The sequence below is a fragment of the Pelobates fuscus genome, chromosome 1, assembly GCF_036172605.1.
Source record: "Pelobates fuscus isolate aPelFus1 chromosome 1, aPelFus1.pri, whole genome shotgun sequence".
Lineage (NCBI taxonomy): Eukaryota > Metazoa > Chordata > Amphibia > Anura > Pelobatidae > Pelobates > Pelobates fuscus.
In genome coordinates, this window is record NC_086317.1 from 339,081,104 (window position 1) to 339,098,603 (window position 17,500).

Below are 17,500 nucleotides of genomic sequence, written 5' to 3' on the forward strand. Positions count from 1 at the left end.
TCTTGTACAGTACTATGGCATAATCATTATATCAGTCATCTTTGCACAATATTGAAACAAAATAGCAAATGGTTCATGTTAGACCTTTGTGTTTTGTAGGTAAATAAATAGAATTTAGCAGTTTACTAACATTCTGCCACTACAGATACCATCTTCACCTTACCATTCATTTAGGTCATCGACAAAGAAGTTATAAATGGACGGTATAGAAGGTTCACCCTGCAAATGTACAAATCTGCTTTATTTGCATGACAGTTGATGTTCAAAAACATGTATAGTTTTGAACTGTGATTCTGGACTATGCCAGTCACATATCTATGAGAAGATTCTTTGTGTCGTAAGTTGTTGACACTCATTTTAGTGATTAGTGACCCACTGTGACAGCTTAACATCAGAAACGAGCCCTATTTCAGGCTGTAAAGATCAAACCTGCATGCAAAAAAAAATACATTGTGAAAAGCTTATTTCCATGATTATTTATTTAGTAAAAGCCGAAGAATAATGTTTGTGGTCGAAAGTGTCACAGCAAACAGTGGATTTCCAAGCATGGTGCTGAGTTGCTTGTTGATACTCAAAACTGACATTCACATGCACTCTAGCAAAATTTTCACCAGTTCGAGCTAGTCCATGCCTGCATCTCACCTTTATAATTCTGGTGAGCTGTTTTTATTAAAATAGAGCACGGCCCTCAAGAGTAAATTGACCTTGGGACACATTGAAAACATTGAAAAAAAATAAAATAAAATAAAAATCCTTTACATAAATTTATAAAAAAAAAACAGACATATAATTCTGTAGGAAAATAATAAATAAAAAACAATCACTGTGGGAACCTGCACGATATCTCTGAAAATACAACACTTTTAATCCAGCATAGCACATACTTTACTGTGAAAAGCCTCTCTCTCTAGATGGGCCTTATTCACTAAAGATCAAATTGTATTATTGAACTGAAAGAAAAATATAGACTAAAAAAGTGACTACAGGTGAGTATGAGAAAGTTTTCCAAATCAACACTTTTTTGCCTTAAATTTTGTAATTTAGTTTTCAATGTGCTATTTAGTGAATTAATCATTTAAATTACAAATGTAACCATTTATTATGCATATTAAACCCTTTTTTTTCATGACACAAAGTACAATTACTATTGATCTTGTATATTCATTAACCACAAGTATTCTGTACATAACCATAAACTATATTCTACTGGCATGTTCACCACATATACAATGTATATACAATGCAGACGGATGGAGTTGACTGGGAAGCCACCAGGCTTGTTTTGGGCATCAATGTCTAAACACAATTAATTATTTTACATTGGGAAGAGTGTCACTGAAAGCTGATGATCTATAATTATTGTTATCATTCAGTTTTATTTTGTACATAATGTCCACCTCATTTCAGGTACATGCAAGTAATCTGAATGAGTCATAGCTTCGATTTGGATATGACATTGCACTGGTCAAAAATGTGCAGTCATATGTCTCTTGCATTGTTATGCAATGTCATTGCTGGACATGTTATGTTAGTTGCAAAGTAAACAAATTGGGTACAACACACAAATCTTTAAATATTTCCAGCCTGCTTAAAATTACCTATCATAAGCAAAACTATGGGATTTAGGACTTGAGAAAGGCCATCATATTGGCCAAAACATTGTCATGTCGTGCTTATTCCAATAAAAGTCTGCAAAGTAATGGAATCTTGGAATGGAATGGAAACAAACAAGCAACAAAACAGCATATTAATGATATCAAAACCTATCAAATACATTGTTATTTAGATAACAATATATGTTGTGCATTAAACCCTGCATATTATGTATACATTTTATAAATTGTAAGTTATATGCCTATGTAACTAGTTGTTCTCACTTCTGCTTTTGAATAGTTTTGCTTGTAAAGCACAAATTGTGTGAGTTAACTATATGACTTTATAATCAACAGCCTGCATATAGCAACTGTTACTGAACCCAGGGTCCATAATTATTAAACCAGCCAAGGGGCACTTGATATCTCTTGATAAATCAGATTTCCCTTGGTGTATTGAGGGGCTTCCCTAACTTTGAAGACACGTTAAAGCAGATGTTATAGCTAATGTGTGGGCCTGGTTGTGAGGCTAGGAGCAGAGTCAAGAGCAAAATCTGTATACATTGCAGGGATATTTGGGGGACTTCTAAATGTTGCTAACAAACCCAAAACCTTAGAAACATAGAATGTGAAAGCAGATAAAAACAATTCGACCCATCTAGTCTGCCCAATTTTCTAAATACTTTCATGAGTCCCTGGCCTTATCTTAAATCTATGGTAGCCGTATGCCTGTCCCACGCATGTTTAAACTCCATCATTGTGTTAACTTCTACCACTTCAGATGGAAGGCTATTCCATGCGTCCACTACCCTCTCTGAAAAGTAATACTTCCTGAAATTATTTTTAAACCTTCGCCCCTCTAATTCCTCTTGTTGTGGTAGTTATTTGTCTTTTAAATATAATCTCCTTCTTTATTATTGTAGTGGCATGGACATTTGCAAGCTACTTTTATCCCATACATTGGCTGTCTGTATCGTCCCCCTGTTATTTTGTGTATTTTGCCATAATTTAGTGTGATTCTTCTTTGGCCATTCAGGAGACTTCATACGAATGGAATCCATTCCTCTCCCGAACAAGGACCACCCCTGAACCCCATTAGAATGTTAACACTAACCACTTAAGTGAGAAACCGAAAGGGAAACAATTAATGAGTGCTTCTCCTGGGGGCCGACATTTTTTATAACCAACACGTGACTGAGAGAATGGCGGCCATCTTGTCTCCCGAACGAGGGCAACGGTACTTGGATGTCGAGTGCCTGAAACTATTTCTGGCTTGGCACTCACGCAAGTTTTTTGTACTTGAGAGATAATTAAATTGGAGGAGTTTACAATTATCTCTTAAGCACAAGGGATCCTGGGATTTTCTGCCTGTGAGACCCCTTGCATGGAAGATGGCTTAAAAGCTGTGTATGTGTGAATAAACTTCAGTTATACCCCCAGGGCTGAGTGTAGTCCAGTTGCTGAGGATGAGGTGGAGGATTTCTAGATTATTTTGCTGTGCCTGACTGTTCTATTGGAGTGCTTTACTTGTTACTGAGTATATTTTGGAGTACCCAGCAGAGGAGAGTCCTTGCTAGAACTAGGGCTCTGCTACAATTGTGTTAAATTCCTTTATGTATTTAAATGTTTGTATCATATCCCCCCCGTCTCATCTTTCCTCCAAGCTATACATGTTAAGATCCTTAACCTTTCCTGATAAGTTTTATCCTGTAATCCATGAACCAGTTTAGTAGCCCTTCACTGAACTCTTTCTAGAGTATCAATATCCTTCTGGAGATACGGTCTCCAGTACTGCGTACAATACTCCAAGTGAGGTCTCACCAGTGTTCTGTACAATGGCATGAGCACTTCTCTCTTTCTACTGCTAATACCTCTCCCTATACAACCAAACATTCTGCTAGCATTTCCTGCTGCTCTATTACATTGTCTGCCTACCTTTAAGTCATCTGAAATAATTACCCCTATATCCCTTTCCTCAGATGTTGAGGTTAGTAGTGTATCACCTTAATATAAATATATTCTCATTGCAGAAGTGATAGAAGGGGAATGGTAAGTTGGAATATTTTTTTTCTAATTAGAGACATTTGCTCATGAATTAAACCTTGATTTGCCCACTGAATCACCAGCTGTGTATTGTATAGTACCTTAGTACCTTAACATATTTTAGTAGATTAGAAAAGTTTACTGGTTTTCATTTTAAGTGAATCCTTTTGTAATTTTTGAAACAAACACGAACAAAAATCAGCTTCTATATTCAGTATTATAAACAATGTATAATCAAGCACAACTGACAGACATGTTTGTTGGTATATAAAAATATATGTTCTAAATGGATTGCTCCAGCTGATTATCAAGTACTTTTGTTTTTAAAAGCATGGTTACTTTCCGGTAAGTGTGAATATAAATATTAGTACAAAGTGATGGCCAACTCCTTCTCTTTTTAAAGAAAAATATCTGCACACTCTTCAAAGCTACAAACTATTTCCATCTGCTTGTAGGTCTAACAGTGCAATAAACATGTGAAAATAGGATAACAAGACATTCCAAATTTTAACAGATAATGGTATTGACAAGATCTCCTAAAACAATCGTATTAAATAAATATACATATTTTTGGAAAACTGTAATTATTAATAACATAAAACATAAATGCCAAGAAGTAGGACACGGGAAAAGTCACACCTTCCTGCAGATTTAAACATCCTAAAATCAAACTTTATGCTTGTTGTTTATAGGGAATTGATTTCATTTTAAAAATTGACTGAACGGCCTGTCGGAAATTACCTCCTACAGCTACATAGAGTAACAGGTTGCCAAATGTATTCAGAGATGCTATTGGCCTTGAAGTTATGTATGCGGCAAATATTTTCCTCTCAAAAACACAGTCTTCTGGATGTTGCCGTGTTTCAATGAGAAATGTCCTGAAAATATGTAATGGTAAAAAGCAAGCATAAAAAACGACCAAAAGTATGACAACAAGCCTTCGAGCTTTTTTCTTATAGCTATCATTAGTATATGGTCCATCTGCCAGGCTGCGATTAATGAAGGTATAAGAGAGAGTCACCACCACCAAGGGTAAAGCAAATCCTATGCTGGTAAGAAAGATATTATACCATCGTAGGTTATATGCATCAACAGATGCTGCAAAGTCTACACAAGCAGCAGTATCTTGTACCTCTGTCATTAGGATTACCATGGGAAGTACCTCTATTAGTGCAGTTACCCAAACAGCCACACAGGCTATAACTGCCCATCTTCTCTTGTGGATGGAATGAAATTTCATTGGATGAACAATAACAAAATATCTGAAGATACTAAAACACGTGAGAAAAAGAATGCTACCATAAAGATTGAAGTGGAAAATTACTCGGATCAGCTTGCACATAAAATCTCCAAGTGTCCAGTGTTCCTGATTTGAATAATTGTACACCAAGAATGGAAGGCTGCTTAGGTGCATGAGGTCTGTGATGGCCAAGTTCAGCAAAATGATGATACTAGTTCTCCATGGTCTCATCTTCGTAATATAAACAAAAATTGCAATTATGTTTCCCGGCACTCCAACTATGAAGATAATACTGTACATCGTAGGTAGGAAATATACCTTTATCACATGATCAAATAGAATATTTGAACAGTTGGGAGAAGTATTTAAGGTACTGTGCAAAACAGTATAATTGTCAACATCTTCAGATATATTATTCATGGTTGTCCTCCTGGTTAAGGGGAAAATAATTTTTTGAAATTTAACAAAAGGCCCATTTGATATGCAGCATTTCTATGTTTCTATACACATATATATATATATATATATATATATATATATATGACGTTGCACAATGTCATGTTTCAACAATAAAAATAACTATTGCATGACAATATATTTACTTAAGTCAAAGATTACATTTTGTCATGTACCCACTAATATTCAAGATTTATAGTTCATGATATTTAATATTTTTAAATTCATAATTTTTTTAATTTATAAACTTAGAACTTAGTGCTTCCTACAATATTTTCACATATGTGCTGAGACATTAAAGACAAATTATCTTTCTCTAAGCTTTTGGAGAATTGTTCTATTTATCTTTATTATTTAACTCTTCCCTTAATTATTATCAGGAGACAGACCAAATAATGCAATTTTCTTCTTTTTTTTTTGTGAATTTGAAGCTGTGGGTGAGTAAATATAAATGTGGGTTAACTTATCTTTAGAAAGAAGCAATATTTTAATCTAAAATGTGATAGTAAACTCAGTTAAACTGTTGGATATATGTGGATGTTATGTAATAGAAATTACAATATTAATCCTTGTTTCAATTCACCTAAAAGGTATTTTGATTCACCACATTCATATTATCATATTGTTAGATCATTATATTCCAATATTATAAAATGAAACTGTAGTACTAAACAATGTTATCAGCTACTTTTAGATATGTGAAATTAGTACGAACTCAATTTGTGTCACTGTTAACATTCGTGTTACATATAAACTTCTATTCATTTGTAATTAATAACAGCAATTATATATTTAAACTAGAACCTTTTTAGTTTTAGTAAAGACAAGAAATAGTAGTAAAAAGTAATATTTGATGCAAGCATCAACTTTAAGAGAAGGGTGCTTTAAGTTTTTGTAAACCGTGATGTCCATTATCATATAAGTTTACAATATAGTATAGTAAGTATAGTAGGATGTTATAGTAAAAATAAGCAGTTGCATCATATCAATTAAATGTTCTGTTGTTTTTTTTTACATATATTCAAAATGAACTTGTGAAAAAAATTGTTTAGTGAACAAAGGTAATAGTTATGTATTTTGTTTAGTGCTCAAAGCAAGTATTTTTTAACACAGAAATTATGCTTATACTTAATATCACATCTAAAAAAAAAATCACTTAAATAAATGTAGCTACAATACCTGACTTGAAATGTTGTCCAAACAGTTGTCTTCGCTGGCTCATTGGGCCTTTCTATTTGGATCACATGAAACTATTTCCACTGACATTTCACTCTCTGAAGGTTTTGAAAGTGCAAACAATTGCGCTATGGAAGAGAACACAGACTGACTGTTGGAGATTAGCAGTACTGTTGCAAATTATTGTTTTGGGAAGCTCACTCCTCCCATTAACAACCAACATACTGGTACAAAAAAATGAATAAATGTAAACACAAACAAACAAAAAAAGACACTACAGAGACACATAAGTAAAATGTGTATTTTTTAAAGCTAATTTATAAGAAGGTTTGAATTGATGTTTAGGAACAAAACAACATTTTGCTTCTAATGGCTTCTTCTAATGAGTTAAGTAATTGTGAAGGTGAAAGATAAATTTCCAAGGCAGACATTGCATAGTTATTCTACAGTTCCACATGTAGAATCCCATCACACATATATAGAACCCTAGGGTTATCAAATTAGCTACTACCTATTGTGATACTCTAACGGAAATCATGGATGGGCAAACTGAGTTGGGATCAGACAACTATTTCAGAGACACTTGTGCCTATTTGAACAAAAGTCAGCAAACAGGACTAGATTAACAGAAATACATGGAGATAATAATGGGCATCCAATTATAATGAGCCTGAGGATACACAAATAAGGAATACATAGATAAGGGAGAGGGTTAGAGGGAATATAATAACTAGTGAGTTTGACAGATCAGGGTATCAGGGTAATAAAGATATTCTGCAATGATTTAAATACAAACCATGAATATAGGTTTTCTATAGGTGTCTCTATTGTGACAATCCTGATTTATTCTGGTAGGTAGGAATGGTCATGTATAGTAGGGATTTACATCATGTTATGGATGAATAAGCCCTATCCCATCTTGTTTTGGAGCATTTGTACCAGAGATTAAATACTGGCAATAAATAATGTAGGATGATTCAAGAACCTCAGATTTCGAAATAGAGGGACCACAAGAAATTTGGGCAGAACAGACCATGCAGCATGGTGTCCAGGGCAGACCCCAAAAACAATCTCACTAAAAGAGAGAAAGAGAGAGAGAGAGAGAGAGATAGATTATGTTATCTACAACCTCAGCCACTTAGTGATCCAAGTACAATAAATAAAAAAAGGCTGGTAGATTCTCCAGGTAGACAAGGACAACCAACGGTAAACAGCCGTCTATGCACAAACTGTAGATGCTCCATTAGGGACTGCTTATGATTCAACAAAGCAATCAAAGTAATAGAGCAAAGGGACGTCACGAAACACTAGAAACCTGGATCACTACCCATTCCAAAAAAGTGCTAAACAACTCACAATACTATCAGGATATTAAGCATCCAATTGGGAGGCACATAGCAAAGAAAAAATCCAGTTGAAACAGGTTAGGAGCAAATGACACCTTTTCCGATGAAACAAAAGGGGATCTGAAAACCCTCTGTAAAACCCTCCCAAAGAATCCTTACTGCTTTACACCTGGAGTACCATGTGAGCCGCAGAAACAAAGAAACAACCAGTCGGTGTTCTCCAGAGTCTGCCCCTATAGAAACCTCTTTGTTTGCACCTGACTTGGGAAGAGTTTTTCTGCTTGAAACATTGCACATATGGGTGAACACCTCCACAGTTCTCACACTCACGATTAGAGTGACATGTGCTGTACCACCAACAGTGGCTCTCATTAAAAAGCCAGCAGAAATACTCACAATTGTTGCAACAAAACCATGCAATATGTCACTAACTTGCATTTCGAAAGGACATGGACCTGTGCTCACAGGAACAAACGGATAGCAATTTAAAAGTGATTAAGATACAGATTTATAGAATCCGCACATTAATGCATGGGAAAAGATGGGGCATGTCCTGTCGACCAAAGAAATGTAGCTTCTTCATGTTTTTATCTGATTTTCCTTTTATGTTATAAGTTAAAAATACCAGGGAGAACAGGGAATCAGCGTTGTACTGTATGTTATACACATTCCAGGATAAATTGATGCAGTAGAAGTTTGCTGAATGTGTCAATCTAATGCTCTTAAAGGTTTACTGGGGATATGTCATACACAATGTAACAATATCTTACAACGTTTTGATATATTATGTTTTCAATGTAATGTTCTACCTTGGAATAAATAAAGAATTAAAAAAAAAAAAGCCAGCAGACAAGCTTTTTGTTTCCCTCACACACATCACTTGGTCAACCGGCAGCATTCAGAAAGTGGGAGGGGTGACACTGAGCCATCAGAAACAAGCACAGATTACTATCCTGGACTAGACAATTAAAATGGAGCCGCACCACCATCTTTGGCTGAAATTGTTGATTATACTTAAACTAACTTTGACCACAGTACACTTTATACACCACCCAAATTAGGTCCAAATGAGCAATGGATCATTCTCTGGGAAGCAAAAGAAAAATTACAAGCAAAAGTCGCAAACCCCTGCAGCCAATTCCCAAATGTACTGGGTAAGTGTCCCCTTGTCACCCTCTGGAACATTCCTCCGATGAGGTCTGTAATGGTAACATGTGGTGACTGATCCTTGGCTTGGAATTCAAACCTGTCTTATTATGTTGTCCATTCCTCTGTCTCTGTTTTCTCTGCTGTCCATGGTACAATCCTTATAAATACAATTATGGCTACGAAGCATATTTCTAATGCTGACAAGTTTGACAACTCTATAGCTGATCCAGAACACCAAGGAGCAATGCAGCCAGAAGACAAGCACACTTTATATTTAATCCGGGACCAACATTCAACAGTGCTACATTTAACTTGTGGTGAGCTAGTCATAATAGCACATAAAACATAAAAACATAATAAAACATAAACAAACAATAAAATACACAAATGTAACGTAAGGGAGCATCAGGGAAACTTGCATAGTTCAAATTCCAGAGTATTTTCCCTTCATTTTACACATATGCAAATATGTGCAAATCAGAGTTAATGTACATAATCATTCTTTAACCAACAGATGGTGCTGCATCACAGTCCATGGTCGTTGAAATCTGGGATCTCTTAACTAACAGATGCAGAGTAATTTTTACAGTTAGATGTTATACAGTTATAAGGTCTTATATCTTACCGTTTTTATTAAATGACAAATAGCAAACACAATTTTATATATTCTGCTTTAGATATTCTGCATAATCTCCAAAGTAACATGGAGGCAAAAAGGAGCTAACAAACAGGACCCATAGAAAAGGAGGAAGAGACAGAAGTCGGTGAATTCTCTAAAATTGCACACAACAATTGCACTGTTTTGTATTGTCCCTCACTAGCCTGACTAGCCTGAGCAGGAGAGGAACTAGCCACTTGCCAAGCATTAACACAGCTACGCTAACCAACAAAAGAATAAATGGCCTACTGCCATCTTGTCTCACCGACTCACCATCTTGGAGTTCAAGTGATGCAGCTCATCTACTTTTTAAACCCCTTTGTGACATGCCTCTCCACAGATCAACCCCAATGCCCTGGATTCACCTCCAGTGCCCTGGCAGTACAGTGAGAAGTGTATTTTATTGGACTCACTGGGCTAGATGCAAGGCACAAAGGAGGCCTGGTCCTCCTCATTCTCTCTTGAAGCTTCCTCCACTCCTGACTGCAATGCACCAGGGAGCATCCAGACCATGAAACCTCTAGAAGGTCTGCAATAATGTAGGTAGCACCTCATGAAATAAGGAATCGGTCATGGGAGGAAGCAGGAGAGCTCAGGTACTAAATCTAACCAAAATGTTGTGTTTTTTCAAGGGAACAGATACAGACTCTGCTAGAGAAACTTTTATTGTCAGGCTTCCTCAGCAGTATTCAGGTGTTGGATAGACAAAAAAATGGTATTCAGCTATGCATCTAAAATAGGGATAAACAAATGGTAAATAGTGAAGTACATCAAAACATAAATTAATTTTGCGCTGTAGATGTACACTCACAAGATGTTATGAAGTTTTGTGTCTTGGGGTGCCTCCCCTGATTCAGGCTGGGGGGCTAAAACCTTCCTTGTTTCCTCCACACCAGCAGTACATCCGGGGGTTAGCAGTAAAATAAGAAGCTGCTTTTGTAAAAATATGTGTATTTTATTGCACAGAAAAAAACAAACATAAAATAAAAAGGAATAAAATAGGTGGACTTATTTATGTTTTGACGTACTTCACCATATACCATTTTTCTTAACCCTATTTTAGATTCTTAGCTGAATCCCACTTTTTTTTTGTCTTTCTGAAGAAGGGTGGTCAATTGGGAAAACCACCTGGGAAGCGGCATCAATAATATAAAATGTAACCACTGTGTGTGGTGTGTTGTATATCTGGCTTGGGTGACACAGAGGTGGGATCAGTGGTGTATTTTGGATCTGTGCTGCCCTAGGCATGACGGAACATGGGCACCCTCTAATTTACATTTGTCCCACCCCTCCTGTCAATGCCACACCTCTTCCTGTTAAAGACTAATACACACAGACACACACTGACAGACACACAATCACTGAGACACGCACACACAATGACGCAGACACATACACCCACTCACTCACTTACACACCCACTCAGACACACACACTGACAGGCATACACAATCACACACACACTCACAGACAGACAGACAGACAGACACACACACACACACAAAATCACTCAGACACACAGGCACCCTCACAGACACACACTGACAGACACACATAATTACTCAGACACAAACACACATTCACGCACAGACACACACTCACTCACAGACACACATAGTCACTCAGACACACATGCTCCCTCACAGACACACACTGACGAACATACACACACTCTCACTCACAGACACAAACAGTCACTCACAGACACACACAATCACTCAGACACACACTGACAGACATAGACTGACTCACAGACACACACTGACAGACATACACACACACACACACTCACTCACTCACACACACTGACAGATATACACACACAGACACACTGACAGACTGACAGACATACACACACACTGACAGCCACACACACACTGACAGCCGCACACACACACACACACTGACAGCCAGCCAGCCAGATACACACACACATACATTCCCCCCCAACACTCACAGATTATTTTTTTAATTTAAATCCTCCCAGCCTCCCTACCTTTGGGAGAGCTGGGTGGATTTTGTACCTGGGGTCCAGTGAGGCTGCTGGCCAGGCAGTCTGAGTATGAAGGCAGGTATGCAGGCAGTTGGGCGGCTAGTTGAGGTCCAGGCGGGCGGCCATATTACGGCTCCCGGCATCACTCTGCGGCAAGCGAGCTGAGCAGAGAGAGTTCACAAATCAGTGCTCCCTTGCCGCCCGCCACCAGGCTAACAAGGCATTTGCCTGGGCATTTTAGGGTGGCATTTTTTGCCGCACCCTGGAAACTGCTGCCCAAGGCAAATGCCTTGTTTGCCTTGCGGCAAATACAGCGTTGGGTGGAATACACACTAAAAATAATTTTTGGGTCATTAAGTATTTAGGGGTTGTCTGACCCTCTTGCCAGGATTTCCTGGTACATGAAAGGTTCCATCAAAGTAACCATTTTGGTCAACATGACCCGAGTGGCAGAGGTTATGTTTCTCCCTACTTATTTGTCTACGGGAAGCCTTATGTTTATGCAGTCCTAGCCACACCTCCTCTAGCTGTGACTCAAACAGCCTCCCTACACACATCCTAAAAAAGAGTCAACACTTATTTTCCTCCCTTATTGCAGTGTGCTTAAAGGGTCACTATAGTCACCAGAACAACTACAGCTAATTGAATTTGTTCTGGTGAGTAGAATCATTTCCTTCAGGCTTTTTGCTGTAAACACTGTCTTTTCAGAGAAAATGCAGTGTTTACATTACAGCCTAGTGATAATTTTACTGGCCATTCCTCAGATAGCTGCCTAAAATGCATCAAAACATTCAGTGTCTCCTCCCTCTACATGCAGTCACTGAACTTTCCTCATAGAGATTCATTGATTTAATTGATCTCTATGAGGAGATGCTGATTGGCCAGGGCTGTGTTTGAATCGTGCTGACTCTGCCCCTAATCTGCCTCTTTGTCAGTCTCAGCCAATCCTATGGGAAAGCATTGTGATTGGATCAGGCTACCACTTCTGCTGATGTCAGCAGGCAATGGACAGGTCTAAAGGAAATAGGGACAAAATATGCAGCTGCAGACTCGAATACAAGTAACTTTTACTATTTTTAGGGAGGCATGAGGGGCCATGGGGCTAGATGGTGGTTTTAACATTATAGGGTCAGGAATACATGTTTTTGTTCCTGACCCTATAGTGCTCCTTTAATTTAGAATGAGGTATTTCCAGCTCTGTAAATTGCCTGCTAGAGCCTGCAAAGATTTCCTGTGTGTTATTTACGTGCAATTAACAGAGCAGAAGATAAAACGTTATAAATATATAACAAGAGGACATAGTCTTAAATTAGAGGGGCAAAGGTTTAAAAATAATATCAGGAAGTATTACTTTACTGAAAGGGTAGTGGATGCATGGAATAGCCTTCCAGCTGAAGTGGTAGAGGTTAACACAGTAAAGGAGTTTAAGCATGCGTGGGATAGGCATAAGGCTATTCTAACTATAAGATAAGGCCAGGGAATGAAAGTGTTTAGAAAATTGGGCAGACTAGGAGGGCCGACTGGTTCTTATCTGCCGTCACATTCTATGTTTCTATATAAAAGGGCTAGGCTAGGAATTTAGGAAAGTGATTAAAAGGAACACTCCAAACACGTAAAGCATGATTTTCTGAAAAGCTTTATGCTTCTGAAATCTGTTGTGACAGTTTGTAAAAGTTCCAGTTGGATTAGAAACTGGCGCTTGCCAGTTGCTTTTTTCAGCTTTCGCTAGCACCATGGAGCATGTTAGAGTACTACATCTGCGTATGTGGGCAGTCTTCTCAATTCTTAGTCTGTGCCAGGAATAAAGGAGAGGTCTTGAAAAGGCTGCCGACACCAGATCTATACCCAAATGGTATAGAAACAAGATGGTGGCTAAAAAAAAATGAAATTATAACTTTTATTTGTGTGTGTGTGTGTGTGTGTCAGTGTACATATGTACCTGTATGTTAATGAGTATCTGTATGTTTATATATATGTGTGTTTCTGTATGTGCAGTAATACACCCCTGCAATACTACATACAAATGCACCACTGCAATCAGATGGCAACGCCACACACAAACACACCCCTACATTCAAACACCAACACAACATACTAATACACCACTGCTATCAAAAGACAATACTACACACAAATACACCGCTATATTCAAACACCAATGCTACATACAAATACATCCATGCATTCGAACTCTGAAACTGCACACAAACACAAACTGCATTCAATCGCTAACACTATAAACACACCTACATTCACACATCTAAAAATTCCTTGCACCAGCTTCCTCTCTATACTCTGTACTAGTTAATCAGGTGCCGCCGCCTGATTGACGTAATTTCTTGTTTCCAGGCGGCATCAGCGGAGGGAGCAGTGCTGCAACAGCACATAAGTCAGTGCTCCCTCGCACCCACACCCCCTCACAGCAGCGGGAAGGAATCCACCAGGTAGGGAGCCTGGGTGGTCTTCAAACCCCCACCTGCACCAAAAAATATTAAACATTATTTATGTGCTGGGAGGGAGAGGGTGATATACTGGGGGAGAGGGGATATGCTGGGGTAGTGAGGGGAAGATGCTGAGGGGAGAGTAGAGGAGATGCTGGGTGGAGAGAAGAGGAGATGCTGGTGGAGAGAAGAGGCGAATCTGGGGGAGAGAATAGGAGATGCTGGGGCAGAAGAGGAGGAGATGCTAGTGGAGAGAAGAGGAGAATCTGGGGGAGAGGAGGAGGAGAATCTGGGGCAGAAGAGGAGGAGGAGATGCTGTGGGGAGAAGGGTAGAGGAAGAGGAGAATCTGGGGAAGAGAAGAGGAGAATCTGGGGGAGAGGAGGAGATGTTAGGGGAGAGGTGAAGAAGATGCTGGCGGAGAGGAGGAGGAGATGCTGGGGGAGAAGAGGAGAAGATGCTGGGGGAGAAAGGGAGAGCAAGAGGAGAATCTGGGGAGAGGAAGAGGAGAATCTGGGGGGAGAGGTGGAGAAGATGCTGGGGGAGAGGAGGAGGAGATGCTAGGGAAGAGGAGGAGGAGGAGATGCTGGGGGGAGAGAGGGAGAGGAAGAGGAGAATCGGGTGGAGGAAGAGGAGAATCTCGGGGAGAGGAGGAGGAGATTCTAGAGGAGAAGATAAGAGAAGAGGAGAATCTGGGGGAGGGAAGAAGAGAATGTGGGGAAGAGAAGAGGAGAATGTGGGGGAGAGAAGAGGAGATGTTAGTGGAGAGGAGGAGGAGATGCTGGGTGGTGAGGAGGAGGAGATGCTGGAGGGAGAAAGGGAGAGGAGGAGGAGATGCTGGGGGAGAGGAAGAGGAGAATCTGGGGGGGAGGAGGAGGAGATGCTGGGGGAGAAGAGGATGAGGAGATGCTGGGGGAGAAGGGGAGAGGAAGAGGAGAATCTGGGGGAAAGGAAGAGGAGAATCTGGGGAAGAGAAGAGGAGAATCTGGGGGAGAGAAGAGGAGAATCTGGGGGAGAGAAGAGGAGAATCTGGGGAGAGGAAGACGAGATGCTGGGTCGAGAAAGGGAGAGGAAGAGGAGATTCTGGGGGGAGAAAGGGAGAGAATGAGGTTGCGATGCTGGGGGGGAGAAGGGGGGCATCCACTACACACACACACACTGCATCCACTACACACACACACAGTGCATCCCCTATACAAGCACACACACTGCATCCACTACACAAAGACATTGCATCCACTACACAAACACACAGCATCCACTACACAAACACACAGCATTCACTACACAAACACACAGCATTCACTATACAAGCACACTACATACACTATACAAACACTTATACATGTGTGTCTGTGTATCTGTATGTGTGTTGGTATATGTGTTTGTATAGGTGTATCTGTTTGTGTTTCTGTGTTTGTTTTGGTGTGTCTGTGTATCTGTATGTGTGTGTCTGTATCTGTATGTGTGTCTGTGCCTGTGTGTGTCTCTCTGTGAGTCTGTATGTGTGTATTTGTATCTATATGTGTATTTGTATCTGTGTGTCTATTTGTATGTGTGTCAGTGTTTGTCTGTATCTGTGTATGACTGTTTCTATGTAACTGCATGTGTGTTTCTATGTAACTGCATGTGTGTACCTATGTGTCTGTGTAACTGAATGTGTGCCAGTGTGTGTATATGTGTATATGTGCATACATCTCAGCATTTCGCCTACACCACACACAGAAAACATCCACATGTCAACACTACATAAAAACACACTACCATATTAAAAAAAACACACTACAGAAAAATGCACGCCTGCTTTCAAATGCCAATACGTGCACAACCGTACATTGACTTACACATTGTCACAACAGTGACCCCTTCTCGCAGAGTGTAACCTAACTATAGAACGTATACCGGACCTTAGAATGGCCGGACTCACGTTAGAGTAGTCAAATGGGATAGCCAGAGGTCAAGGGATAACAGAAGACGGGATAACGATAAGCAAGCCAAAGTACAGGGAACCAGAGAGTAGAGTAGTCGAATAGAGAAGCCAAAAGTCAAATACCAGGGTAGAATACAAATATCACAGAAAGAAGCACTAGGGGAACCAGCAAGAACCACACTAGGGCGTCTTACTGCTGTCAGGGCAGCCCTTTTATAGTGTGGTGTGTGTAGCCTTAAAACCACGCCCCCAAAAGGTCCGGGGGCTTGGCCGCGTCAGGACCTTGTCGGCTTCAAGCCGACGGCAGTGGCGCGCATGCGCCGAACCTAGAAATTCCGAGCTGAGTGAGCGGCCGGCGTCAGAAGTGCCTTGCCGCTCAGTGAAGGAGGATGCTGTGCTGCGTGGGTCCGAGGAGGTCAGGTAAGGTATCGTGACAGTACCCCCCCACAAGGACCGCCCTCAGGGCGGTTAGAACGCCTCCTTTCAAACAAACGAACCAGGCGAGGGGCGTGAACATCAGAAGCGTCCACCCACGAACGATCCTCAGGACCATAACCCTTCCAGTCTAAAAGGTATTGAAGTTTACCCCTAGAAAAACGAGAACCCAAAATAGACCTCACTTCATATTCGTTTTGTCCTTCCACAACTTCAGGAAGAGGAGGAGAGGTACTACGAGTAAACCGATTACAAATTAATAGCTTGAGAAGTGAGACATGAAACGAATTCGGTATTTTCATATTAGAGGGTAAACGAAGACTGTAACAAACAGGGTTGACACGTTTGAGAACCTGAAACGGGCCAATGAATCTGGGAGCAAATTTCATAGACGGGACCTTAAGTTTAATGTTTCGGGTACTTAACCACACTTTATCCCCGACCATGAACGTGGGGGCAGGTCTCCGATGCCTGTCCGCATTAGCTTTGTACACACTAGCCCTTTGAGTCAAGATTTGTTTAACCCCTAGCCAAGTCTCCCTCATATTCCGGACAGTGTCATCCACACTTGGTACTCCCGTAGAAGGGACGGAACTTGGTAGAGTAGTAGGATTAAACCCATAATTGATAAAAAAGGGGCTGTGTAAAGTGGATTCATGGACATGATGGTTGTGAGCAAATTCTGCCCATGGTAACAACTCCGCCCAGTCATCTTGATGAACCGAAGTGAAACAGCGGATGTATTGTTCCAGGCATTGGTTCATCCTTTCCGTAACACCATTAGATTGGGGATGATAAGAAGAGGAAAGGTTAAGGTTGATACCCAACTGTCCACAAAACGCTTTCCAGAAACGAGAAATAAATTGAGGGCCCCTATCAGAGACAATATCATGGGGTACCCCATGTAAGCGGACAACCTCCCTTATAAATATAGAAGCCAGTTCAGAAGAGGTAGGTAATTTATAAAGAGGGACCAAATGAGACATCTTGAAGAATCTGTCAATTATCGTTAATATGACAGTGTGGTTCTTAGAAGGAGGTAG

General features: G+C 39.9%; 1 protein-coding gene across 1 annotated transcript; it reads right to left on the reverse strand.

Moving 5' to 3' along the window:
- Window positions 1–4,308: 4,308 nt before the first annotated feature.
- Window positions 4,309–5,295, reverse strand: OXGR1 (oxoglutarate receptor 1). The gene has a single exon (XM_063431583.1). The coding sequence runs from the start codon at window positions 5,293–5,295 to the stop codon at window positions 4,309–4,311; it is 987 nt and encodes a 328-aa protein (XP_063287653.1).
- Between the last annotated feature and the right edge of the window lie 12,205 nt (window positions 5,296–17,500).

What these genes read in the sequence shown, in the direction of transcription:
- OXGR1 (XM_063431583.1), bottom strand. Translation starts at nt 5,295, where the DNA reads ATGAATAATATATCTGAAGATGTTGACAATTATACTGTTTTGCACAGT.